The following is a 25,719-nucleotide window of genomic DNA, read 5'->3' as shown; positions in this document are numbered from 1 at the left end:
TATCTGATGAACTTCTCCCAAGGGTGGGTTCCAGTCATCAGAAAACACTTCTCTCTTAGGTTGAGAATGCACTTGCTTCTGGGGATGTAACTTAGGAGTTACTCTTAAGCTCACAGCACCTATCTACCCCTCTTATCACAACCACAACACCTACAGGCACTGGACTGTGGGAACCACCAAGGGTCAGGGAGGAAGCCTGGAGACACACCAAACCTCACCTACAGGCTGACAGGACCAGAATATACTGTACACTGGGACCCTTCACAGCCCAGGCCTCAGAGAAAGAAAGCCACTGCAGCTGTGGAACTTGGTAACAAAGTCATTTAACTTCGGAGGCTCAAGTTAGCAATTTTTGTTTTATATTACAATTGGAGATCAAGTGCATGCCCCAACCAAGTGTTCTACCGATATACTACACCTACTACTCCAAGTTATTAAAAAAAAAAAAAGATTTCTACCTCTTTCTAGGCTAGTAGTTCTCAAAGTATATTCTGCATATCCTTTTTGGGGGTAGGGTGGTAACTGGGGTTTGAGGTTTGAACTAGAGCCTCCTGCTTGCTCAGCTTGTTTGGCTGGACACTTTACCATTTGGGCCATGCCTCAAGTCTAGCATCTTGCTGGTTAACTGGAAGGAGTCTCACAAATTTTGCTGCCCAGACTGGTTTCAAACCACAATACTTCAGGTCTCAGCCTCTTTGATAGCTAGGATTACATTGCCTGTAATCCAGCACATCTCCAGAACTTTTTAATCTTCCTTCCCCACACAAGACTGTTGGAATTCATGGAACACTCCCCATTCCCATCTTCACCACAGCAATTGGTAATAACCATTCTAATTCATGTCTCTGTGAGTTTCACTACTGAGGTGGTTCATCTCAGCAAACCATAGAGTACTCATCCTGTGTGTCTGACTCTTTACATTAACATAATGATTTCAAGGTACATGTTATACATGTGCCAGAATTTCCTCCCTTCTTATAGCTGAGTACCACCATGCTACTTTATGTACAAAACCATGAAACACACTTTAACATATTAAAAAGAATAAAAGTAACAAAATGTCTGCTCTTGGGCCACAATGGAATTAAACTAGAAATACCAGAAACACAGCTGGAAAATCCCAAAATACATAGTTGAAGACAAAAAAATATGCTCCTGTGTAGCCAAAGAAGTATCAAGAAAATTTCTAAATGAAAATAAAAATAATACAACATGTGACAATTTGTGGGATACTAAAAAAAACAGTGCTTGAAGAAAACTCTATAGCACTAGATACGAACAGGATAAAACATCGTAACATAATGGAAGGAATCTCATAGTGACAGCATGTAGGAGAGCTAGAGAGGCCAAATCTGCTTTTATAACCCACTCTCAAGGTAACACACTGCAATAAAATCCATCTATTCAGAGCAGAGCCCTCACACCCTAGTCACCCTTTCTTTTTTTTCCTTTCTCCTTGTTTTTTTCCTACTTGTCTATTTACTTATTTATTTATAGGGTCTCACTATGTAGCCCAGCCTAGCCTCAAACTTATGGTCCTCTTGTGCTTTAGCCTTCCAAATGCTGGGTTCACAGACCTTTATCACCAGATCTGGCTGTCTAATCCTTTCTTTAAAAGTCTGTTGGCTGGAAAGGTAGCTCAGTGATAGAGTGATTGCCTTGCATGCATGAGGCCCTGGCTTCAATTCCTCAGCACCACATAAACAAAAAAAGCTGGAAATGGCGCAGTGGCTCAAGTAGTAGAGTACTAGCCTTGAGCTGAAGAGCTGAGGAACAGCACCCAAGCCTAAAGTTCAGGACCCACGACTAGCACAAAAAAAAGTCTCTGTTGTCCTGGGGATTAGATTTCCCACACATGAACTTGTGAGGGACACATTTCAACAGTAACAGATGCTCCTCATATGTCATTAGAAAATCACAAATCAAAATGATACCAATATGTATCTATTAGAATGGTGAAAACTCAAAACACTGACAATACCAAGTACTAGAGAGGAAGCGAAGTACCCAGAACTCTCATCTTCTGCTGGTGGGAATAAAAAACAGTAAGCCACTTTGGAGGCCTCTGGCAAAACTCCTCGTAGCACACAACCCCCAACGTTCTTTGGTGTCCATTCAAAGGACAAAAAATATTGCAGAGACGCACAAAAACTTTCAGAGATGTTTATGTGGCTTTATGCATAACTGCCAAAACTTGGAAAAAACAAGATGTTGTTAGTAGGCGCTTGAATAGACAAACTGGTGCATCCATAAAATAGAGTATTACTTAGCACTAAAAAGATAAAGGAAGCCAGGCACTGGTGGCTCACACCTGTAATCCTAAATAAATAAATCACCGGAAAACCAGAAGTGGCGCCCCATTACCAACAAAAAAAGAAAGAAAGAAAGAAAAAGAAAGGAGCCATCAGACCAGGAAAAGACTTGTAATAATCTGAAGCACATGGGAAGTGAAACGCCACTGAAAAGGCCTCATAGTGTATGATTCCAACATAGGACATTCCGGAAGAATGTGGAGGCAGCAAAGAGCTCCCAGGAGCTGATGGAGTGAGAAAAGTACATGGAGCAATGGAGAATTTAAATTTTGCAGTGAGACTACTTTATATACTACTATGTGGTAAGAGCATATTATTAGAGCCAGGCGCTGGTGCTCATGCCTGTAATTCTAGCTACTCAGGAGGCTGAAATCTGAGGATCACGGTTCAAAACCAGCCCGGGCAGAAAAGTCCAAGAAACTCTTATCTCCAATAAACCACCAGAAAACCGGAAGTGGTGCTGTAGCTCAAGAGGTAGAGCACTTGCCTTGAGCTGAAGGGCTGAGGGACACCCCCACGACCGACAAAAAAAAAAAAAAAAAAAAAGTACATACTATTAAACATTTGCCAAAGCCCACAGAATCTGTACTAAGAGGAATCCTAAGATCAACTATGGACTTTAGTCAATATTAATGCAATGGGCTCATCAATTTTAACAAATGCACTACTCTACTCAAGATTTCAACACCACCACAAGAAACTGGGGGACATAAGGAAACTGTAGTCTGTTCCATTTTCCCATCAATCTTAGGTTGCACTAAATTTTTTTAAAAGCTGGGTGCTGTGAAAGTGAACTAAGCAACTCAAAGGCAGTGATGGGAGGGGGGGAATGAGAAAGAGGGAACAGCTAACACTAAGCAAGAAAAGAAATGTACATATCACCCAATTTGGAATAAATAGTTGTATTGCCAAAGTCTTTAGAATTCTTAAGTTTTTTTTTTTTTTTTTGGGGGGGGGGAGGTCCGGTCATGGGGCCTGAACGCTGGGCCTGGGCGCTGTCCCTCAGCTCTTCAACTCAAGGCTAGCACTCTACCACTTGAGCCACAGCGCTACCTCTGGCCTTTTCTGCTTATGTGGTGCTGAGGAATTGAACCCAGGACCTCATGCATGGGAGGCAAGCACTCTACCACTGAGCCACCTTCCTAGCCCCTAGAATTCTTAAGTTTTATAGACCATGTCAATGATAATTTGACTTGTGAAGGTTAAAATGTGTTTGTGACTTTAAGTATCACTATCTCACAATACTGTAAAATTTGTGAAATTTATGTACTCAATCTCACTTAAAAATTACTTAAAAAAAAATTCTGGGGCTGGGAAGGTGACTCAGTGGTAGAGTGCTTGCCTCGCATGCCTGAGGCCCTATGGTTGATTCCTCAGCACCACAAAAGTAGAAAAAAGCCAGAAGTGGCACTGTGGCTCAAGTGGAAGGGCACTAGCCTTGAGCTGAAGAGCTGAGGGACAGTGTCCAGGCCCAGAGTTCAACCCCCACGACCAACAAAAAAAAAAATTCTCTAACTTATTTGGGTGCAATAAAATGTTACTGTCATTGGGTTTCTTTTAAATTCCTAATCTACAGATACAGCCACACTGGGGTGCGCGTGAAATAAGCACATACAATACCCTGACACCCTATTCAAAGAAAAACCACAGGCTAAAAATGAGATTTGTTATTTTTTACTCTTTAATTTGGAAAGAAATTAACTATAACAATCCATGTGGGTAAAAAAAAAAAAAATAGGTATGTGTGTATATATATTTTAAAAAAAGGGCTGGGAAGGTGGCTCAGTGGTAGAGCGCTTGCCTTGCATGCATGAGGCCCTGGGTTCGATTCCTCAGCACCACATAAGCAAATAGAAAAAAGCTTGTAGAAGTGGCGCTGTGGCTCAAGTGGTAGAGTGCTAGCCTTGAGCTGAAGAGCTGAGGGACAGCGCCCAGACCCAGAGTTCAGGCCCCACAACCGGACCCCAAAAACAACAACAACAAAAAAAATCTACTCCAGCTGAGTGCTGGTGGTTCATGCCTATAATCTTAGGTACTCAGGAAGCTGAGATTTGAGGATCACAGTTTGAAGCCAGCCCTGGCAGGAAAGTCCATGAGCCTCTTATCTTCAATTAACCACCAACCAGAAGTGGTGCTGAAGTTCAAAGATACAGAGCACTAGCCATGAGCAAGAGTTCAGGGACCACTGTCCCAGAGCCCTAAGTTTAAGCCCCATTACCGACAAAAAAACCCACAAAACTCCAGAAATGGAAACAAGATTTTCTTTTCTTTTTGTCTTGTCTATCTTGGGAGCGGTGGGGGCTTTACAGGATAGTACAGAAATGGAGGAACAAAGCTTAAAGGGATAAAGCTTGGGCTCTATCCCTTCAGGTTTTGGTTTTTTTTTTACAGATGAAATGTGTTTTTTTTTTCTCCTTAAAGTTTTTTGTTTTTTCTCCTTAAGATCTGTTGCTCTACCACTTGAGCCAGAGCTCCACTTATGGCTTTTTGGTGCTTAATTGGGAGAGTTTCATGGACTTTTCTAACCAGGCTGGCTTTGAACATCATCTTAGATCTCAGATTCTTAAGCAACTAGGATTACAGGTGTTAGCCACTGGCACTAGGCGCAAGTATTCTTAAGAGATAGTAGTACAGACACCTCAAACACACAAGAAAATGAAGAACAAATAACTCACTTCCAAAATAGGGATAGGGCTCAGCTGGCAGAATACCTGCCTAGCATGTACAAAACTCTCAACCTGATCTCTAGCAGGTAAGAAAGGGAAAACAGAAGGAAGGGAAAAAGAGAGGAAAGGAGGAAGGAAAGAAGAAAGGAAGAGAGAGGAATGAAAAACAAATTAATTTCAAGAAACAGACACTAAATTCTCAGATGTCATACTAAAATTTAGTAAACCCAAAAGACTGAAAATTCACTTTTAAAACTCCAGATCCACAATCCTAGTGGATCTTATTCTTGCTTTGGCAGAAATGTATAATAATTGATGATGCTAAGTTATGTTATTTTGACATAATCCAGAACAAGGAAACATGTTGAAATTGGTTTAGATAGGGGAGGGAGAGTGATAGAGGGGATTGGGGATTGAGATATTTCTATAAACAAGTGTGGAAATACAACAATAAATCTCCCTCTGTATAACTAATGTACACTAAATAAATAAATAGATAAATCAGTGACTTCAGAGGGACAGTAATGGACAAGTGAGAAAAACAAGTCCCACCTCAGTCCAGAAAGCAGTACAGATGAATAGGTTAGCTTTGGGGGCGTAGCTCAGTGGTGAAGCACTCAACCTATCGTGCCTAGGCCCTACGCCGATGCGCCACTCCCAGCACCATCATAAAAAAGAAAAACCTACTTATTGTAGAATAGGACTCAACAGTAATTCTACAATTAGAAGGTATTATTCAGGTCACAGTATTGTAAAAACCCTTCACCACCACCACCAACCCCAAAATAACCAAATCAATAGAAAATAAAAATACACTCATAACATATAGAAGGACAGGATTCAATTTTGAAATAAAATCAACCTCATACTTTTACATGTTTTTACAGACTAAAATTTACTTCATGCTAATAACTAGTTTCCATGGAAAAGAAACACTAAGGTCAGGAATGTAATCCTATAATCCTTCCTGTAATCCCAGCACAAGGGAGGATCTACAGTTCCAAGCCAGCCTGAGCTACAGGGTAAAACCCTGTCTCAAAGCAATCAAGGGGCAGGGAATATTGCTTAGTAGTAGAGTGCTTGCCTAGCATGAATGAAGCCACGGATTGATTCCCCAGTACCACATAGACACAAAAAGCCAGAAGTGATGCTGTGGCTCAAGTGGTGGAGTACAGCCTTGAGAACAGAGAGGCTCAGGGATAGCCTAGGCCCTGAGTTCAAGCCCCAAGACTGGCAAAAAAAAAAAAAAAAAGCAAACAATAAAAAAAAATCACAAAGATTGGTGTGGTGGCACACACCTGTAGCCCAAGCTTGTTGAGAGGCTGAGGTAGGGATCACTTGAGTCCGGGAGTTTAAGAGAAGCTAGTCCAGGCAGGAAAGTCTGTGACTCATCTCCAATTAAGACCAAAAGTCAGAAATGGAGCTGTGCCTCAGTGGTAAAGTGTTATCCTTGACCAAAAAACCAGGGACAGCATCCAGGACCTGAGTTCAAGCCCCGGTACCAGCACACACACACACAAAGAGCAACCTGGGCAACACAGTAACACCCTGACTCAAGGAAGGAAGGAAAGAAAGAAAGGGTGAGGGCAAGGAAAGAAGAAGAAAAAGATGAGGGGAGAAAAAGAAGAACTGGAAAGAACAAAAATACTACAAGTCTACAAAGTTAGAATGATACTGGCAAACAGTATCACTAAAGTAAATCCTGAACAAGGGTTTTGCTTTTTTATTCTATTGGTGCTGGGAATTTAACATTAGGCATTCTGTAGGCCAGCCAAGCGCTCTACCACTGAGCTACATCTCCAGCCAAGTGAGACCTTTTAAATTACATTTTTACCTAGAGATATCTAATTGAGAATGTTGTTGTTACTGATTGTAATTTTTTTAACTAAAATTAAAGTGTGGTGGAGAACTGGGGAGGTAGCTCTTTGGCAGTGCTTGCCTGGCATGTACAAGGCATTAGGTGCATCCCCCAATTACAATAAAAAAAAAAATTAAAAAAGCAGAGTGCCAGTGGCTCATGCCAATAATCCTAGCTACTGAGAAGAGAGCTGAGGATTGCGGTTCAAAGCCAGCCTGGGCAGGAAAGTCCCTGAGACTTATCTTCAATTAACCACCAAAAAGCCAGAAGTGGAGTTGTGGTTCAAGTGGAAGAATGCTAGCCTTGAAAGAGGAAAAAAGCTCCGAGTCAGCTCCCAGGCCCTGAGTTCAAGTGGGGTTACTGAAAGGGTTTAATGTAACAAAAGCACACTGAGCTTACCTGCTTATCTTAGAAGAGCTGAAAGAAATCATGGTGCTCGGAGTGCTGGCCACGATGCAGAAGATCTGGCACTCACACACACTGCTGGTAGGAATATGGCGTGATGCAACCACCTGAGAAAATGGTCTAGCTGTTTCTTTAAAAACTGAACATGTCCTACCATATGGCACTTCCGGGCATTTATCCCCCAAAATGAAACCTTACGTTCACAGAAAAATGTGGACATAAATGTTTATAGTAGCTTTATTTTTAATAGTCAAACTTGAATTCACCCTTCTGTAGGCAAATGTCTTTCCACAGGTGAATGATTAAACCTTAACTAAGGTTCATCTGTAGAACGGAATATTACTCAAAAATAAAAAGGAAAGAAATACTGGTACCTACAAAAACTGGATGACTCAAAGGAATTATAGTGAGAGAAAAAAAGAAAAGCTGAAGTTACATACTATATAATTCTGTTTATATAACGTTCTCAAAATGGAAAATGAGAGCAGCAAGAACTGATGGTAGCTGCCAGGCAGGCTTGGGAGGACAGGTGTGTGATCTAGGGCAATGGGATGGGTGATTCTGCATCTTTCCTTGTTCCCTGGAAAGGAACCTGAGCAGTGGTGATGTACCACATTGAGCCTAACCTAACCTTGATTATACTGTTAGTGTGCAACTCTACACACACACACACACACACACACATCAGTACATGTAAAACTTGCAAACTCTAAAAAGGCTATGGATTTTAATAATACCAATTCCCTGGTTTGGATATTAAACTCTAGTTCCCTGAGATGTTACAACTAGTTGCAACTAGCAAAGGGACTGAAACTTCTAATTGTTTTTGCAACTTCCTAGGCATTCATTAATTATTTCCCAAAAAAAAAGAAAAAAATTAAGCTGACCTATGTACAGAAATAGTATCAGAACAAATTTAAAAGGTTTAGCATGTCATCTGGTGATAAAGGTTTTTTTGAGCACCTTTATTAAATCAACTAACTGAAAGAAATGTTTCTGCCTAATATCAAACAAATATTTCAGAAGAATCCATGACTAGATGTAGCATTCCTGAGTTTAGTTACCAAATACTACATGTAATCTCTTGGCACACGTTCAATTGAATAAAGAACCGATGCACATACAATATAAAGGGCTCAATATGCAATTTTTTCCTAAAAATCTTTTATTTTAATTTTCATGTTGTCCAAATGTCTTCGTATATACAAAAGTCTTTTAAACTGTCAAGGAACTTATAGGATGAAAATAAATGTGTCCCCTGCTGTGTGGCTGCAAATTAATGAAGCCTAATTCAAGGGTACCATCAACTCCAAAGTATAATCACTTACAAGAAAATAATTATATGTAACCTTAAAAATAGTAACAAATTTTAAGCTTTCTTGGTAACAGCTGAGTTTCTAGCAAGTATTGTGAGGTGGAAAGAACATTCCATTGGCCATCCTCTAAATTCCTCAGAAAGCCTTCTGAGCTCTCCAGTTAGTCCTATGGGAACAGGCACAGAACAGTCACTAGTAGGGGACCCTAATTCTTCAAAACTCTTTAAAACATCATCTTTTTTTGTTGTTGTTGTTGGTCATGGGGCCAAAACTCTGGGCCTGGGCACTCACTGTCCCTCAGCTCTTCAGCTTTAGGCCACAGCACCACTTTCAGCTTTTTCTGCTTATGCAGTGCTGAGGAAACAAACCCAGGGCCTCATGCATGCTAGACAAGCACTCTACCACTGAGCCACCTTCCCAGGCCCAGAAGAGCATCTTTTGTGGCTCACAGACCGTCAAAATTCTGGGCTGAGCTGGGTGCCAGTGGCATACCCCTGTAATCCTTGCTTCTCAGGAGAGGCTGTGATTTGCTACCGACCCAGGTAGCAAACAAATCCAACTACTTCTTAACTCCAATTAACCAGGAAAAAAAAAAAATAGTAGTAAAAATGTCTCAAGTGGTTAGAGGCTGGCCTTAAGCAAAAAAGCCAAGTAAAAGCACAGGTCTCAGTACAGGCACATTTATAAACAAACAAACAAACAAATATTACTGGGCAGGAGACACAGATCAAGTGTAGAACACCAGCCAAGCAACCAAGCTGAGCATCTTACTTGTAAGACCCAAGTTCAAACCCCAGTACTGGAGGGAAAATGCTTCATACCTATGTGTATGTGATACAGTCTCTAGTGTTGTGGGTGTAATTCTGAAACGGCTTTTTCCACTAAATGTTACTCTTAACAAAATCAGCAGAACAGAGAATAGAAAGCTGTGTGAACTCACTCAACAGCCTGTTTTTCTACTTAGCACAGGAAGTGTCTGTAATTTTCTCAGCTTCAGCAGGTATAGAATACCTAATCACGCTGCATTGGGGTCTACACTATTCCTATGACACACAGGTTGTCTGAGAACTGTCAAGTGAGACCAGTCCAATACAACAAGGGAGCCTGTAAGGTCTCTTCCCACTGAACTTCTGACACCAAAAGAGACTGGCAGCAGTTTCACAGCAGCTCAGTAGGACTATCCAGCAGACTAGAATCAGAATCAGATTTTTCTAGTATCTTTTCCCCATGTTATTCTTCCTTTCCTGCAATGTATTAAACTTCTATGAACACAGGATAGACTAAAAATCTCCAGCAGCTATTGTTTCTTTTGCTTTGAAACATCCAAACATTTAACAGGGTTGAAAGAGTCCACACACTAAAACGCTAATGACCCTGATGGTGATGCATTCATTCATCATAGCCTTATTTTGCAGGTCCTGAAGATTGTACTCAGGGTCTGGGAATTGTCTCTAAGCTTCTTTTGCTCAAGGCTGGCATTCTACCACTTGAGCCACAGCTCAATTTCTCTGTGTGTGTGTGTGTGTGTGTGTGTATGAATGAATGCGTGTGCAAGCGCAGGCGAGCACACCCAGGCTTAATTACAGATAAGAATCTCAGGAACTTTCCCACCTGAGCTAGCTTCGAACTACAATCCTCAGATCTTAGTCTCCCAAGTAGCTAGAGTTACAGGCATGAGCCACTGGCACCAACATCAAAGACTTTTCATGGAAGATAGGAATCATGGAATGATAGTACTTCAGCCGAAACGGTATACCATATTTTGGTAAATTCTGAAATATGAATTCTAGTCTAGTGCTAGAATATTCTCAAAAGCACATTTCTGTTCAAATCCATTTAAATGTGGGTGGTTGCTTTGGAGCCCACAGTAACACAGATGACATTGTAGTAATGAGCCACAGGCTAGTGCTGAAGATAACCACCATCATCATGGGCGTACTATGACTGCAGTGAAGTCCTCCAAATCCCAGCCCGTGCCACTTCCTTCCTTTTTCCTCAGTATCACTCTATCTTCTGCCCCAAACCATTAGTCCTTTCAGCCCTGACTTTCAATAATAACACATTTCCCCAGTTGCTCATGCTCAAAGCTGTAGTGTGTTTAGTGCATCTACTAAAGGAGTCAGATCTTTTCTTTTGTAAACCTCACATCTACTCTTTCTCCTTCCACTCCCATTTCCTATCATCTTAGGTCAAGATTATTCCTTAAATAAAAGTTTCCAGGACTAATAATGTAGCTTAGTGGTAAAGTGGCAATTACCTAGCATGCACAAAGCCCTGGGTTCAACCCTTATCACAAAGCAAAAAAACCTTAGGTGTTAAATGTTCCATTGAGATCTTGACCTTCCCTCAAGACAAATTTTTTACTCCAAAACATTATTGTGAACAAGTCATCAAGGCCTAGACAAACCAACTATAGATCTTTAAGTACAGGAAGCCAAAACCTGTCCTCATGAGCTTGGACAAGCTCATGAGGACCTTCCTTGAAAGCTTCTGGAACTCAGGGCTCTGCCTATCTGTTCATAATGGCTTGCTTCTATGGACAAGCAGGCAGATACATCCTACACTATTCCACAGCCAACCCTTGAGAGGAATGAAGACTAAAAAAAATTTGAAATAAAATATCCTGTTTCAAATATAAATAAATAGTAAATTAATAAACAAGCAGGGTTTCTTTCCATTTAGATGTTCTTTGAGGCCTGGACACTGTCTCTGAGCTCTTTTGCTCAAGGCTAGTGCTCTACCACTTTGAGCCACAACACCACTTCCAGATCTTTTGGTGTTTAACTGGAGATAAGAGTCTCACAACTTTCCTGACTGCACTGGCTTTGAACCGCATCCTCAGATCTCAGCCTCTTGAGTAGCGATGAATGCAAGTATGAACCACCAGTGCCCAGCTATGCTGTTCTTTATGCTATTATGAATAAAATTGTTTTAACTTTAAAAATAAAAACATAAATGGAATGCAAACAAACTTTCCATAGTTTCCCACAGAAAAAGTGAACCCATTTCTTTCATTTGAAAGAAAATTATGAAGACTTTAGGATGAAATCCAAGTATTTTAGTGTACATTAAAGAAATTTCTAAGCCGGGTGGTGGTGGCTCACATTTATAGTCCTAGCTATAGAGGAGGCTAAGATCTGAGGATCACAGTTCAAAGCCAGCTGAGACAGGAAAGTCCTTGAAACTTTCCTAAATAACCAGGGGAAAAAAAAAAAAAAGCTTAAGTGGAGCTATGAGTCAAGTGATAGAACATCAGCCTTCAGACTCCCAGTTCAAGCCCAGGGCAGGTGGATGGAAGGAAAGGAAGAAGGAAGGGTGAAAGGAAGGAGGAAGGTGGGGGGAAGGAGAAGAGAGGAAGAGTAGGAGATATTTCTTTTTTCTTTTTCTTTTTTTGGTCATGGGGCTTGAACTCTAGGCCTGAGTGCTGTCCCTCAGCTCTTCAGCTCAAGGCTAGCACTCTACCACTTGAGCTACAGCGCCACGTCCGGTTTTCTGGTGGTTTATTGGAGATAAGAGTTTCATGGACTTTCCTGCCTGGGCTGGCTTTGAACCACGATCCTCAGATATCAGCCTCCTGAGTAGCTAGGATTACAGGTGTGAGCCAGCGGCACGTGGCTGAGATATTTCTATCTAGTGGGTAAGAGGGAACATTTACCTATAAAGAAAAAGACAGTTTGCTCTATAGAACATGAAGCAAGTACTTAAAGAGTTGAGAAAGAACAACAACAAAAAAAAAATCTAGAAGTTGGGAATGGAAGAAGACAGGATTTTGTGCCATGCTTCAAAGGTGAGTTTGTGGGATAACTCATCCATCAACCAGTTTTGGCTGGTTCAGATACCACCAAGACATAAGCAAGCAGCTCTAGTCTACTTTTCACACTTTGTCCCACCTTCTCACATCTAACTAAGCCAACTCAGATGCCAGGAACCACACATAATTTGTTAGTCTATTAGCAAAGGATCAGTCACAGCCTAAGAAAACAGAAAATGTGAAAAATGATTTTACTATGTATAGTGTAGAGCAACAAAACACTGAGGTATGCTCTGAATTCAGATTGTTTAAATGCCTGTATAAAAAGCAGCAAAGCTTCCTTCAAAGTTAAGAAATAAGGAGCTCTAAGTCAAAACTAGAATCATTAAGCATCCACAGGCTCTTAAAAAAAAAACAACACTTAGGCAATGCTTAATACAGTTTTTGAAACTAGATCTCAGAATGAATTTTTTTTACTTAACACTGACATCTTCTTTAGAAGCAGAACGGGCAGCCATTAAAAACAAGTTTACAAGCTGGACACTGGTAGCTTACACCTGTATTCCTAGCTATTCAGGAGGCTGAGATCTAAGGATTGGGGTTTGAAGCCAGCCCAAGCTGGACACAAGTCCATGAGACTCTTACCTCCAATTAGCTACCAAAAAAGAAAAAAAAAAAAAAAAGCTGCAGCTAGAAATGGAGCTGTGGCTCAGGTAGTACAGTGCTAGCTAGCCTTGAGCAAAAAAGCTCAGGGCCAGCACCCAGATCTTGAGTTCAAGCCCCAGAACTGGTAAGCGTGCGCATGCACGCGCACACACACACGCGCACGCGCACACACACACACACACACACACACACACACACACACACACACAGAACAGGTTTACAATCAGTTTTTAAACCATAATCCCTCTGGGAAATGAAAATTCCTCTCCTAATCCCTTACAGGACAATATACTATTTGAATAAAATACAAGGACATTCTTCTCTTACAGAAATTCAAATGTTTTACAGTATCCTTTACATTAAAAAGCAATTTCTAATTTATCAAAAAAGCAACAGCCAGAACTTTGGATTTATAATGAATCCTTTCTAAAAACATATGTAATGAGGCTTTAGTAAAATGCAGTTAAGGAACTTCAATGTTTTAGTTGACCCTGATTGCTTAACTGGAGCTTATTCCTGTAAAAAGGAAATACCAGAACCCCACTGCATCAGTTTGCCTGTCACTAAACCACAGGTTTATACTTCAAATTGGAAATGCTAACAGGACGGAACCACAAGCCCTTAATAAAGTGTGATGACCATGGAGAGCGCCCTTGAAGCTGAGCACCGGAGGACTCTAGCCTGAGGATCCCCCTCTGGAAAGTGAAGGCACATCAGACACACTCCCCTGCACCATCCTCAAACACACCACTGAACTTTCCCTAAAAGGTGGGAGCTGAAATCGCACAGAGCAGACACTAACCCACTAGTAGCAGCTGGTGCCCACCAACTCATTTTACCTAGACCTTCAAAAAAGTACACTTGGGACAGATCTGAATGGGTGAATCTAAGAAAAGGTTCACAAAGGAAAATTGGTGGTTTCATTTGTGTACTCTGGCCCTCAACATAAAACAGAATTTGAAAAGCAATGTGAAAGCCAGTTTTTCAAATTCAAATTACACACATACATACCATGATTCAAAAGCATTACTTCTCCACCACCACCGCAAAATAGACTCAATAATCCAATCCAGCAAAGGGGCTCTTCCAGAAGGGAATTCTAGCTGGAAACATTCCCAGCTTATGTACATAATTCACTAGGGGTCAGGTAAGATTACATTTTGTAAGAGCTGAACTTTAAACACAAAATGAGTGGTGCAATATTCACTCATTAACATAGTTAGCCCTAAAAAGAAAGCACTGATGCCTTTGCTTGACAACTTTACCTTGAGAAGTCACTGTCCACCATGAACTCTTGGAAAGTTCTATCAGGGCTCAGAAGAGCTCTCCAACACCAAGCCTTAACTTAGTTAATATATATTATATAAAAATGCTTTGTATATACATATATATATTTAATAAAAGTATAAAAAAAAAAAAGACTGAAAGGCAATGCCTTTCAGGGCTAACAAGATTCCAGTCTGCGATTGGGGGAGGGGGAGGAGCATTCTGGATGCTTCTATTCTTGGCAAGGAAAGCACCTCCAGGTCCTGAACCATCCAAAGGAAGGCTCTTAGGAAATGGGTGCTCGGTCCGTGCTAGGAACGGGTGTAATGAGTCAAAGGTGTAGAGGCTGGAGAGCACGGAGGGGCGGCAGGTTAGACTATGGGGGATGGGCGGAGTGAGTGGATAGTTCTGGGGGTCGGGGGAGGTGTGGACGACTGGAGGGAGGAGAAGGAAGGTGTGAATGACTAAGGCAGGGCAGGGGAGGATGTGGATGGTGAGGGCCCAAGAAGGCGTGGATGGCTGGGGGATGGTAGAAGAGCCCTTGGTCTCCCAGACACCGGCGGCAGCGGCGGCGGCGGCGGCAGCAGCATCGCTGGCTGGCCGTGGGGGTGGCCTCGGAGGGGCGCCCCCACCCCCTCTGTGGGCGTGTGCTCGGCTGCGCGTGTGCACCAGCCCCGCCAGCAGGCCGCAGGGCCAGCACTCACCCCACGACTCCCTGGTTGTAGTTCCTCCGCTTCCACGGGGTACCGCTATACACACCCCCGCTGCCGTCCGCCCGGCCGCCCCCGGAGGCGCGCCCTCCGCTGGGCTGCAGTAGGCTGTAGTTGAGTCCGTAGGTGCTGGCCTTGTTGTCGCGCTTCCTCTTGTTGCTGCTGCCAGACGCCTGATCGGCGGGCTCGGGGGCGGGGAGGGCGGCTGAGGGGTGCGGGGACGAGGAGGCCGAGGGGGACGAGGAGGCCGAGGGGCCCGCTGCAGCCCGGCGGGCCCAGGCCGCGGGCTGGTGGTGGTTGTTGTTGTTGTTGGTCGTCTCCAGGGGCAGGAAGTCCCGCTGGTCCGCGGGTTGCGCGTGGCCGCCCAGCAGGCGTTCCCCGGAGCGGTACATGCCGGCAGGGGCCGGGGCCGGGGCCGCGCCGCCGGGGCTGCCGGTGCTGCTGCCGCTCCCGCCTGTGGCCGTGCTGCTGCCTCCGCCGCCGCCGCCGCCGCCGCTCGCGCCGCCGCTGCTGTGACAGTGGTGGTTGAAGTAGAGGTTCCTCAGCCCCTGGGTCGTCTCCCAGATCTGCATCCACAGACTGTTGGACGGTCCGAGCTGCTCTGGCTGGAACCAGGCGATCCTCGGATCCATCAAACGGCGGCGGCCGCTGCCCCCGCCCCTCCCGGCCTCCCGCAGGGCCGCCGCCGCCGCCGCCGCCGCCTCAGGCGCACGCCCGGCCTCGGCTACCGCTGCTGCTGCCGCTGCTGCTGCCGCTCGGGGCCGGCCGCGGGTGGCGCGGTCGCGCAGGGGGCCCGGCCGGCGCCGGCGGCGTCGCTCCCGCCTTCGGGGGCTCCGCGGGCCCTCCCCCCCTCCCTCCGCCCCTCCGCCGAGCGCCTGTCACTGGGGTCCCCGTGCAAATGGCGGCGGCGGCTGTGGGGAAGGGCGAGCGGCGGCGGCGGCGGCGGCGGCGGCGGCGGCAGCAGCGGCAGCGGCGGCGGCGGCGGCGGCGGCGGCGGCGGCGGCGGCAGCAGCGGCGGCGGCGGCAGGACGCGCCTGCTCCGTAGCGTCCTCGCTGCTCCGGGCCCGGGGGCGGAGCCTTGGACGGCCCCGCCCCTCGCTCCGCCCCCCGCCCCGCCCTCCCGTCGGCCGCCGCGCTCCGCCTGCCCCGCCCCGCCCCGCCACCGCTCGCCCCGCACCCCGAGGCCGCGCCGTGCGTCAGAGGCCGCGGCGGGCGCGGCGGAGCCACAACCGCCCGGACCAACCGTTCCCGCGCCGGAGCCGCACGTACCTGGGTGTCCGAGCGCCTCGGACGCGCGCGCGGCCGCCCGGCTCCGCTTGTTGCCCGCTGAGACGGCGGAGGCCGCACGAGGTCGCCGCCAGCTCCGCGGGGAAGAGGCCGTGGGCGGTGCCGTCCCGCCCCTGCCCCTCCCCGTCGCCTCCCCCAGTCGGCGGCCTCCGGGACTCCCGGCGGCCCGCCCCGGCCGTCGGGCCTGCCTGCCGGCCTGCCCGCTCGCCCGCCTGCGCACTTTTCCCGGTAGGGTGGGGACACGCCCCCTGAGGGGAACACCGCGTCCCTGCGCCCCACCCGCGCCGGGGTCCCGCGCGCGCGCGGCTGCGCAGGTCCTCGCAGCCCCCCACGCCCCGCCCCGCGGCGCCCTGGCCGGGGGCCGCGAGCCGCCGCCTGGCGTGCGGGCTCTGCGCACCCCGCCGGGGCCTGCGGGCGCGGGGCCCACCTGCGCGGCGGCGCGCGCCTCTGCCTTCCCGCGGGGGAGGCGTGCACCACTCGCCGCACACACCTGTCCGCGCACACACGCAGCCCGTAAAGACACCGCGGTTACCTGTACGCGCACCAACGGCCCTTTTGGTAAAGTGACCATTTTGTACCTTCCCAGAAGGTGGTGGTTTGGCTGTCTTTCCAGTCCTTGAGGGGGGGGCGGGGAGAAATAGGACATTTCAGTGTTAAAAATCGTTGAGAAGAAAGAAGAGTGAGCATATTTCACATGTGCCTTTCAGTTCGGTGAAAATTCCAGAACAAATCCTTGGCACTTAATGTCGGCTTTCGAGTTCCAAAACTCAGTATCCTAGAAGGTTTGGGTAGGGTTGTTTGTTTTGTTCTGTTTGCGTGGGGTAATGGGAAGGATGAAAAGCTATCAATGAAATGTTTTTTTTTCTTCTTGAAAGAATACCATGGCAATAAATGAAAAGACAGCCCTTCAGAATTTTAGTTCATCTTATTTCTTAATTGCTGTTGCTTTACTAGAAATCAGTAAAAGATTTAGTCAAAATAAGAATTGCACACCTAGGAAGACCTTGTTTTGTTTTGTTTTTGCTGAACCAGTAAAAGTAGAGAATAACACTTGAGGGCTGGGAATGTGGCTTAGTTGTAAAATGTTTGCCTAGCATGCATGAAGCCCTAGGTTCAATTCCTCAGTACCATATGAACAGAAAAAGGCAGAAGTGGTGCTGGGGTTCAAGTGGTAGAATGCTGGCCTTGAGCAAAAGAAGCTCAGGGACAGGACCCAGGCCCTTAGTTCAAGCCCCACGACTGGCAAAAAAAGAAATGGTGCTTGATGGCTGGGAATGTGGCTTAGTGGTAGAGTGCTTACTTGGCACACATGAAGCCCTGGGTTCAATTCCTTAGTACCACATAAACAGAAAAGGCCTGTACTGGTGCTGTAGCTCAAAGTGGTAGAGTGCTGGCCTTGAGCAAAAGAAGGCTTAGGGACAGTGCCCAGGCCTTGAGGTCAAGCACCAGGATTGGCAATAAAATAACATAAAAATAAATAAGAAACAAAAAAAAAGAAATGTCATTTGATGACTTCAAACTTGTTTTAAAAATTCATACAGGGGCTGGGAAGGTAGCTCAGTGGTAGAGCGCTTGCCTTGCATGCCTGAGGCCCTGGGTTCGATTCCTCAGCACCACATAAGCAAAAAGAAACAAGCCGGAAGTAGCGCTGTGGCTCAAGTGGTAGAGCACTAGCCTTGAGCTGAAGAGCTGAGGGACAGTACCCAGGCCCAGAGTTCAGGCCCCATGACCAGACCCCCAAAAAGAAAAATTCATACAGGAAAAATGAGAGGCCCTCAAAACTAATATTACCTACACCCCACCAGCTAGAAATACCCACCGTGAAGACTGTGAAACATTCTTGCCAAAATTTCTCCATGCACATACACATGTTATAATACAAGCACATAATTATATGTCTATTCATGTATTTTTTCAAATGTACAATAGCACACAGCCAGCCTAACACTGATACAAACACACACACAAACATACACAGGCTACTCCTAGCTGCTCTGGAAGCTGGATTGGAGTTCGAAGACAGCCCGGGCAGAAAAATCTTTAACTCATGTCCAAATAGCCAGTAAAAAAGCCAAAAGTGGCACTGTGGCTCAACTGGTACAGTGCATCCTTAAGAGAAAAAGTCAGGTGAAAATTGAGCCCTCAGTTCAAGCACCAGTACTAGTACAAATGAAATAAAAAATAAGACTAAAAAAAGTACTTAAAGTTAGTGCACACCAGAAATAATTTTTTTAATAGTTGAAGGCTTTTTTCTTAGATAATGGTAAGAACTGTTCAAGTATTGGCAAGTGATAAAGTGAGTGAACATAATAAATTTTGTAAAAATGTAAATGCTGGCTGAAAGCAGCAAAGAATGCTGACTGGCCCAGGCTGTGACCTTCCCCATGGTTCAAAGCATTCTGCAAATCTTGGTGTCAGTGGTCTAGGCAGAGCTCAGGTAATTGCTTTAGAGAAGGTAAACAATCAACCAGGGCCTTTGGCTGCCTTCCATGAATTTACTGTCTCAATTGGGGAAGGGAAAAAAGGTGAATATTTAAACTCAAACTACAATTCATTCAGTTAATTCAAGAACTATACTTTGGACCATTATTATAGCCTCATTTTGAGGCTATAGCAGTGTACCATGAAGCCTAGGTCCCCTTAATAGACCTTGTGTTCTAGTAGCTAAGACAAACAAGTACATCAGCCACACAGTGAGAATGCTTCGAAGGGAAAGCTTGCAAGCTAAAGGAAAATGACAGCACACTATTTTTAGAAGGACTAATCAGGGAAGGCTGCTCTGAGGAAGTGATATTTGAGCAGGGACATAAGTGACCAAATTGGCCATGCCCATCTAAGGAATGATCCATGAGATGGGAGCACCAAGACCAAAGGCCCTGGGGCAGAAATACACTTTGTACACAAGGCAGTAAGGCAATGGAATTAGTGTGGACTGTGTGTCATGATACAAAATCATAAAGTATGTCTTCTGGAAGGTTCCTTTAAAAACCATCCAGCCCAAAGGCAAACACATGGGTATTTCATATACAAAAAAATGTTCCTGTTGCAGGGCACTGGTGGCTCATGCTTGTGTTCTAGCTACTCAAGAGTCTGAGATTTGAAGATTGGTGTGAAGCCAGCCTGGGCAGGGGAAGTGGGTGAGACTCCTATCTCCAACCAGCACAAAAGCTGGAAGTGGAGGTGTGACTTAAGTGGTAGAGCACCACCCTTGAGCAAAAAAGCTAAAGGGTAGGGCCCAGGCCCTGAGTTCAAGCCCCTATACTGGCACAAATGAAATATTTTCTGTTTTCCATTTTCTTGTTCCTATGGGAGAAAATAAGGAGTTAATGATCTGAACTTGCAAGATGCACTGAAACACCAAAGTTCTATTCAGAAAAAATTAAGTAGAGAAATGAGAAGAAAATCATCCAAGAATAACACAAATTTAAATGTTTTCTTTGATCTAGTAACAAGAAAAAAAGAAGAATTTTACATATAAACTGGCACATGGTAGTAATACCATTAATATTTTTCATTATGACTGAAGCTTTGTCAGTGATTAACTTTCTCTGAAGTTAACCAGTAACAATAGTTCAATAGTAATTGGTATATTTCTTCTCTGTTTAGGTTATGAAGCTTCCAGGTCTCAACTACATTGGCCTTAGGCCACACTTACAAAGTTTCACTCTTTTACACAAATATACATCATTGTATCATGTTATTTTTCTCCTTCATAAATACAAAGCAATTCCAGGTATAGAAGTACATATACAAAAGAGATTCCAGGGGTAGAAATCTTTTTTCTCAGTGGAACTTCAAAATAATAGTGTAGAAGCAAGTATGTTATTCAAGATAGTCCATTTTTTTCATTCTTACTGTTTTAGAAATGAAATTATTCAGATTGAATGCCACTGGAAGGTCTTTGTACTTATTGTGGTTAATTCTATATATCAGCTGGAACACAGGATGTCTATATTACATGTTATTTCTGAGTGTGGCTGGCAAGGTATTCTGAATGAGAGTGGCATTTGAATCAGTGACCTAGAAAGCAGATTTTCCTCCCAATGTAGCCAGACACCAAACCACCCCATCAACCAATTCACTGAAAGCCTGAATAGATTAAAAAAAAAAAAAGCTCAAGAAGGGGAAGTTGCTGCCTGTCTGCCCAGCAGGGACTATAGGGCTCTCCTGGCCTTTAGTTCACAGGCCCATACCACCAGCTTTCCTGGCATCCAGTTTGCAGACTAAAGATCATGGGACCTTTTGGTTTTCATCCACAGGTTAACCAATCCTACCTTGTTTTCTTGGAGAATCTTAACATAAATTTTGGTCCTAGGAGGGGTTCTATGATGAGCAGAATATGCACACTGTTTTGTTGTCCTACTTTAAAAAGGGGGGCCAGGTGGGAGGAAGTTAGGTCATAGGCAGCATGCCGTAATCAGATGAAGCCCTACCTTTCTACCTCACTTTTACTTCCTGGCTACCTTAAGGTGAGCAGCTTTGTTGTATTATATGCTACCACTATATTGTACTGCCTCTCCATAGACTTAGAATGGATAAGCCAACTGAACAGGGGCTAAAACTTCTGAAATCTTAGGCTAAAAGTCTCCTTAATGCTGAAAAAAGGATATAGGTTGACCCGTTATAACTAGAGATGTACAAGACACTATGTTGAAAACAAACTTTACAACTTGGGGTGGGGGGGGGGGAGGAAAAACAAAGGAGGAGGAGGTAACAATGCTCAATAGGAAATGTATTCATTAGCTTATGTAACTGTAACTCCTCTACAGTATCTTTACAATAAAAAATACATACAAAAAATATAAAAGAAAAGGTTGATTCTAGCCAGACTCTGGTGGCTCATGCCTATAAATCCTAGCTACTCACGATGCTGAAATCTGAGAATTGAGGTTTGAAGGCAAAAAAAATCAGAAGTGGAGGTGTGGCTCAAGTGATAGAGTGTTGGTCTTGGGTCGGGGGGGGGGGGGGGGGGGAGGGGGGAAATAAAAGAAGCTAAGCAAGAATTCAAGTCCCTGAGTTCAAAACTCAGTACTGGCACACATACAAAAAACAAAGTAAGAGGGCTGGGAAGGTGGCTCAGTGGTAGAGTGCTTGCCTTGCATGCATGAGGCCCTGGATTCAATAAAGCCAGAAGTGGCACTGTGGCTCAAGTGGTAGAGCGCTAGCCTTGAGCTGAAGAGCTGAGGAACAGCGCCCAGGCCCAGAGTTCAGGCCTCATGACTGACAAAAAAAAAAAAAGGAAAGAAAGAAGAAGGACAGAAGAGTCTCATGAGTTTTCTAAATTGGTTCCAAAGTTTTACGAATCAATTTATAATATAGTTAGATATAAAAATGCTAGTGATGGGGCTGGGAATGTGGTTTAGTGGTAGAGTGCTTGCCTAGCATTCATGAAGCCCTGGGTTCAGTTCCTTAGTACCACATAAACAGAAAAAGCCAGAAGTGGCACTGTGGCTCAAGTGGTAGAATGTTGGCCTTGAACAAAAGAAGTTCAGGGATAGACGCAGGCCCTGAGTTCAAGCCCCAGGACTGGCAAACAACAACAACTTAAAAGATGCCAGATGATGGTTTCAAGATGTGCCTTGAAAGAGACTCATGTTATGCAACAACAGGGCTGAGATTGCTGAAAATCAAACACAGAATCTCATCCTGTGCCTGGCTGTACTATAGAGCAAATTGAATTCCCAGCACCCCAGTGCTATTATTGTTGTAAAAGTGGAGTCACTGGAGTGTAATTTATAATAGATTTGTGTAGGGAAACCCTGATAAGGAATATCAAGCTCCTAAATTGTGTTGTGTCTTCATTATCAGCAGAAAAGGAATCCCCATATCCCCATCCCATGTGAAAGCAGCTTTCTGATTTCATGGTCTTTCTCTCTCTCTCTCTCTCTCTCTCTCTCTCTCTCTCTCTCTCACACACACACACACACACACACACACACACACACACACACACACACACACACACACACACACACACACACACACACCTGCATGCCTCCACCCTTCCCTAGTCTGAGGAAGCTGTCATGGCCTCCCTGAGGCAGTTGCTAGGCAATATATCACTGACTCTCCTTGGGACCTCTCCCTCTGCTTCAAGCTTTTTTTTTTTTTTTTCGGTCAGTTGTGAGGCCTGAACTCTGGGCCTCAGCACTGTCCCTCAGCTCTTCAGCTCAAGGCTAGTGCTCTACCACTTGAGCCACTGCACCACTGCTTATGTGGTGCTAAGGAATCGAACCTAGAGCCTCATGCATGCAAGGCAAGCACTCTACCACTGAGCCACCTTCCCAGCCCCATGCTTCAAGCTTTTAACTAGATTCAAGTCCCTGCAGGCTGGTAAAGCAAAGTACAAAGTGTGAGCTGTGAGGAGGTATGCTACATTACAAAAGAATCACTTGACTTTTCTAATTTATACAAATGGAGGAGCATGTATGGGAAAGGATATTCAAGGTATGGGATAATGGCAAAAGGAGCATGGAATTGGATCAGGATGGAATTATTTATATGGGTTCATTTGTGTGTATGTGTGTGTGCGTGCATGCATGCGCATGCCAGTCCTGGGGCTTGAACTAAGGGCCTGAGCACTGTCCCTGAGCTTTTTTTCTTTCTTTTTTTTTTTTTTTTTTTGCAAGGGAGGGGAGAGTATTTTTCATTATTTTTTTTCCTTATTGAGATGTCCCTGAGCTTTTGTGCTCAAGACTAGCACTCTACCACTTGCAGAACTTCCAACTTCTTGGTTGTTAATTGGACATAGTCTCATGAACTTTTCTGCCTGGGCTGACTTCAAACTGTGATAGTCAGAACTCAGTCTCCTGAGTAGCTAGAATTACAGGCATGAGCACCTGGCTTGATATGGGTTCATTAACCAGAGATTTTGCCATCAATGTAGCATCTTGGGGTTAGAAAATGTTGTAATAAGCCAGGCACCGGTGGCTCATACCTGTAATCCTAGCTACTCAGGAAGCTGAGATCTGATGATCACGGTTCAAAACTAGCCTAGGCAGAAAAGTCTGTCAGATTCTTATCTCCAGTTAACCACCAGAAAACCGAAAGTGGCACTGTGGCTCCAGAAAACCGAAAGTGGCACTGTGGCTCAAGTGTTAGAGCACTCGCCTTGAACTGAAGAGCTCAGGGACAGAGACCAGGCCCCAAGTTCAAGCCCCAGGACTGACAAAAAAAAAAAAAAGAAAGAACAGAAAAGAAAGTAATTGTTTGGTAGGTTGGCTTAAACATAGACCAAAGCCAGGTGCCGGTGGTTCATGCCTATAATCCTAGCTGCTGTAACCCTGGCTACTCAAGAGGTTGATATCCAGAGGATCACAATTTGAAGTCAGCCTGGGCAAAAAGTCAATGAGACCCATCTCCCATATAACCAGCAAAAAGCTGGACTACAGATGTGGATCAGGTGCTAGAGTGCCATACAAGCAAGTCAAGTGAGCTCTAAGCCCCTAATTTCTCAGAAAGAAACATACACAAGCAGGGGCATAAAATATGGCCCAGATTGAGCAAATTGCAAAGGCTCTATCTTTGTTTAGTATAGAGGAAAAGATTCAAAAGTTTAGAGAGATTGGAATGGTTTGGTAAACCCATGCATACTAGAAGGGTGCAAAAGATATATCTTTCACCAATATTGTGAGAAATAAATCTGGGGGGAGCCCAGCATCCTCAAGGTGCTGTGGGATTGCTCCTCTGAGGAACAGACCTCACATATGGAACTGTGGTCGCAGAATTAAGAAAATGACGGTGCAGGTAATTTTGGCCCATGACTCGCTGAGTCAGGATGGACTTGGTTACCTGCAGAATCAGGCAGCAGTAAGAATAGCCTAATTCATGCAGGCCTTTGGTATTGGCTGGTTGACCACAGAGTTTCTAGAAGAGATAGGATGACTACTAGAGTCTCACTTGATCTGTATAAGCAAAAAAGCTTTGTGTCAAGTGAACAAGTCTAACCTGAATAATAATAATAATTTTTTAAAAAAACGGAATCATAACTGTTCACAGGGTGTTGGATTACAGGCTGACACACGTAATCCTATCTACTTAGGAAGCTGAGATCTGAGGATTACCATTAGAAGCCGACCCAGGACGGAAAGCCGAAGATTCTTATCCCCAATTAACAAAAAGCCAGAAGTGGAATGTGGCTAAAAGAAGTAGAGCACCAGCCTTCAGCAGACAAAGCCAAGTGTAAGTGAGAGGCCTATAGTTCAAGATCCAGTATTGGCATGCAAACACACAAAGGAAAGAATCATAATTCCTCAGTGAATTTCCAAATTTCAGCCAGTTAACAAACCTAGAGATCCTCTAATGAGAGGACTGGTCCCCTTAAGGAAAGATCCCAATACTACTGAGAATTTGCACTATTAACTTTTCTCCCAGTCTTCCTCAAAGGGATCTATGGTCTTGTTCCAGGCTAGCCATGTGTTGAGATGAAGGGATAATCAGACGGTCCAGGAACTACCAGGAGCGAGTAAGCAACTGACCTGATTCCAGTAAACCCACACATCACTGTAGCCCAATGGTGAAAGTAGGAGCTTCCATGGATCAGGTGACCCATGGACTTTGAACTCAAGGCTGCCTCACAGCTGAACCCGTCTTGTGATTGTCACCATTCTAGAATGTATCATTGGAATAGATGTTCTCAATACCCAGCAGAATAGTCACATTATTATATTCACACCTGTGGGATGAGTGTTATTATGTAGAGAAAGGCCAAACTGAAGCAGTTAGAACTGTCTCAAACTCGGAACGTTGTAAACCAAAAGCAGTAACAAGATCCTGGAAGGACTGCAGAGTTCAGAGCCACCATCAATAATTGAAGGATATAGAGGTGGTAGTCCCCACCATATCTTCACTCAGTATGCCTATTGGCCTGTATAGAAAACAGGTACATTGGGTTATCCAGGTGGCCACTCCATCTGCAGCTGCAATACCACCTGTGGTTCCTTTGCTTAACACATTCCTGGCACCTGCTAAGCAGTCACTGACTCAGCAGATGCCGTTTTCCCATCTGTCACCAAATCTCACCTTCACTGTTCTGCACAGAGCCCATGAACCCTCCAGCTCTATGCCATAGGGCACTTGGTCACTGTTTTTCTCCAGGAAATACCACACTGCTCTGATACCAATGACATTATGCTGATTGTACCTGGTAAGCAGAAGGGAGCAGCCACTTTGTCTTATTGGTAAGACATCTACATGTTGGAGAATAAAGAATAAATTTGAAGGGCTGGGAAGGTGGCTTAGTGGTAGAGTGCTGGCCTTGCATGCATGAGGCCCTGGGTTCAATTCCTCACCACCACATAAGCAGAAGAAAACAAAAGCCTGAAGTGGCACTTGGCTCAAGTGGTAGAGTGCTAGCCTTGAGCTGAAGAGCTGAGGGACAGTGCCCAGGCCCAGACCCCATGACAGGACCTCCCCCCCAAAAGAAAGAATAAATCTGAGGGACTGGGAATGTGGCTTAGTGATAGAGTGTTTGCCTAGCATGC

General features: G+C 44.7%; 1 protein-coding gene and 1 long non-coding RNA gene across 4 annotated transcripts in view; one reads left to right on the top strand and one right to left on the bottom strand.

Annotated features, from left to right (window-relative positions):
- Positions 1–15,624, bottom strand: part of Tent4b (terminal nucleotidyltransferase 4B) — a 57,502-nt gene extending 41,878 nt beyond the window's left edge. For all 3 annotated transcript variants that reach the window (XM_042693428.1, XM_042693427.1, XM_042693429.1), the window contains exon 1: positions 14,945–15,624. In XM_042693428.1, the coding sequence (XP_042549362.1) occupies positions 14,945–15,582 (638 nt within the window). In that variant the 5' untranslated portion in view covers positions 15,583–15,624. The remainder of the gene's footprint in view (positions 1–14,944) is intronic.
- A 1,050-nt stretch (positions 15,625–16,674) lies between these two features.
- On the top strand, positions 16,675–25,430 carry LOC122119387. The gene is made up of 3 exons (XR_006149553.1): positions 16,675–16,795; positions 24,279–24,418; positions 24,644–25,430. It is a non-coding gene; the product is annotated as an uncharacterized LOC122119387 (long non-coding RNA).
- The last annotated feature ends 289 nt before the right edge of the window (positions 25,431–25,719 follow it).

The sequence above is a fragment of the Dipodomys spectabilis genome, unplaced genomic scaffold (genome assembly GCF_019054845.1).
Source record: "Dipodomys spectabilis isolate Male_0828 unplaced genomic scaffold, ASM1905484v1 ptg000165l, whole genome shotgun sequence".
In the NCBI taxonomy this organism is placed as follows: Eukaryota; Metazoa; Chordata; class Mammalia; order Rodentia; family Heteromyidae; genus Dipodomys; species Dipodomys spectabilis.
Note: the sequence above shows the minus strand (reverse complement) of the source record. Positions and strands in the feature narration are given on the sequence as shown.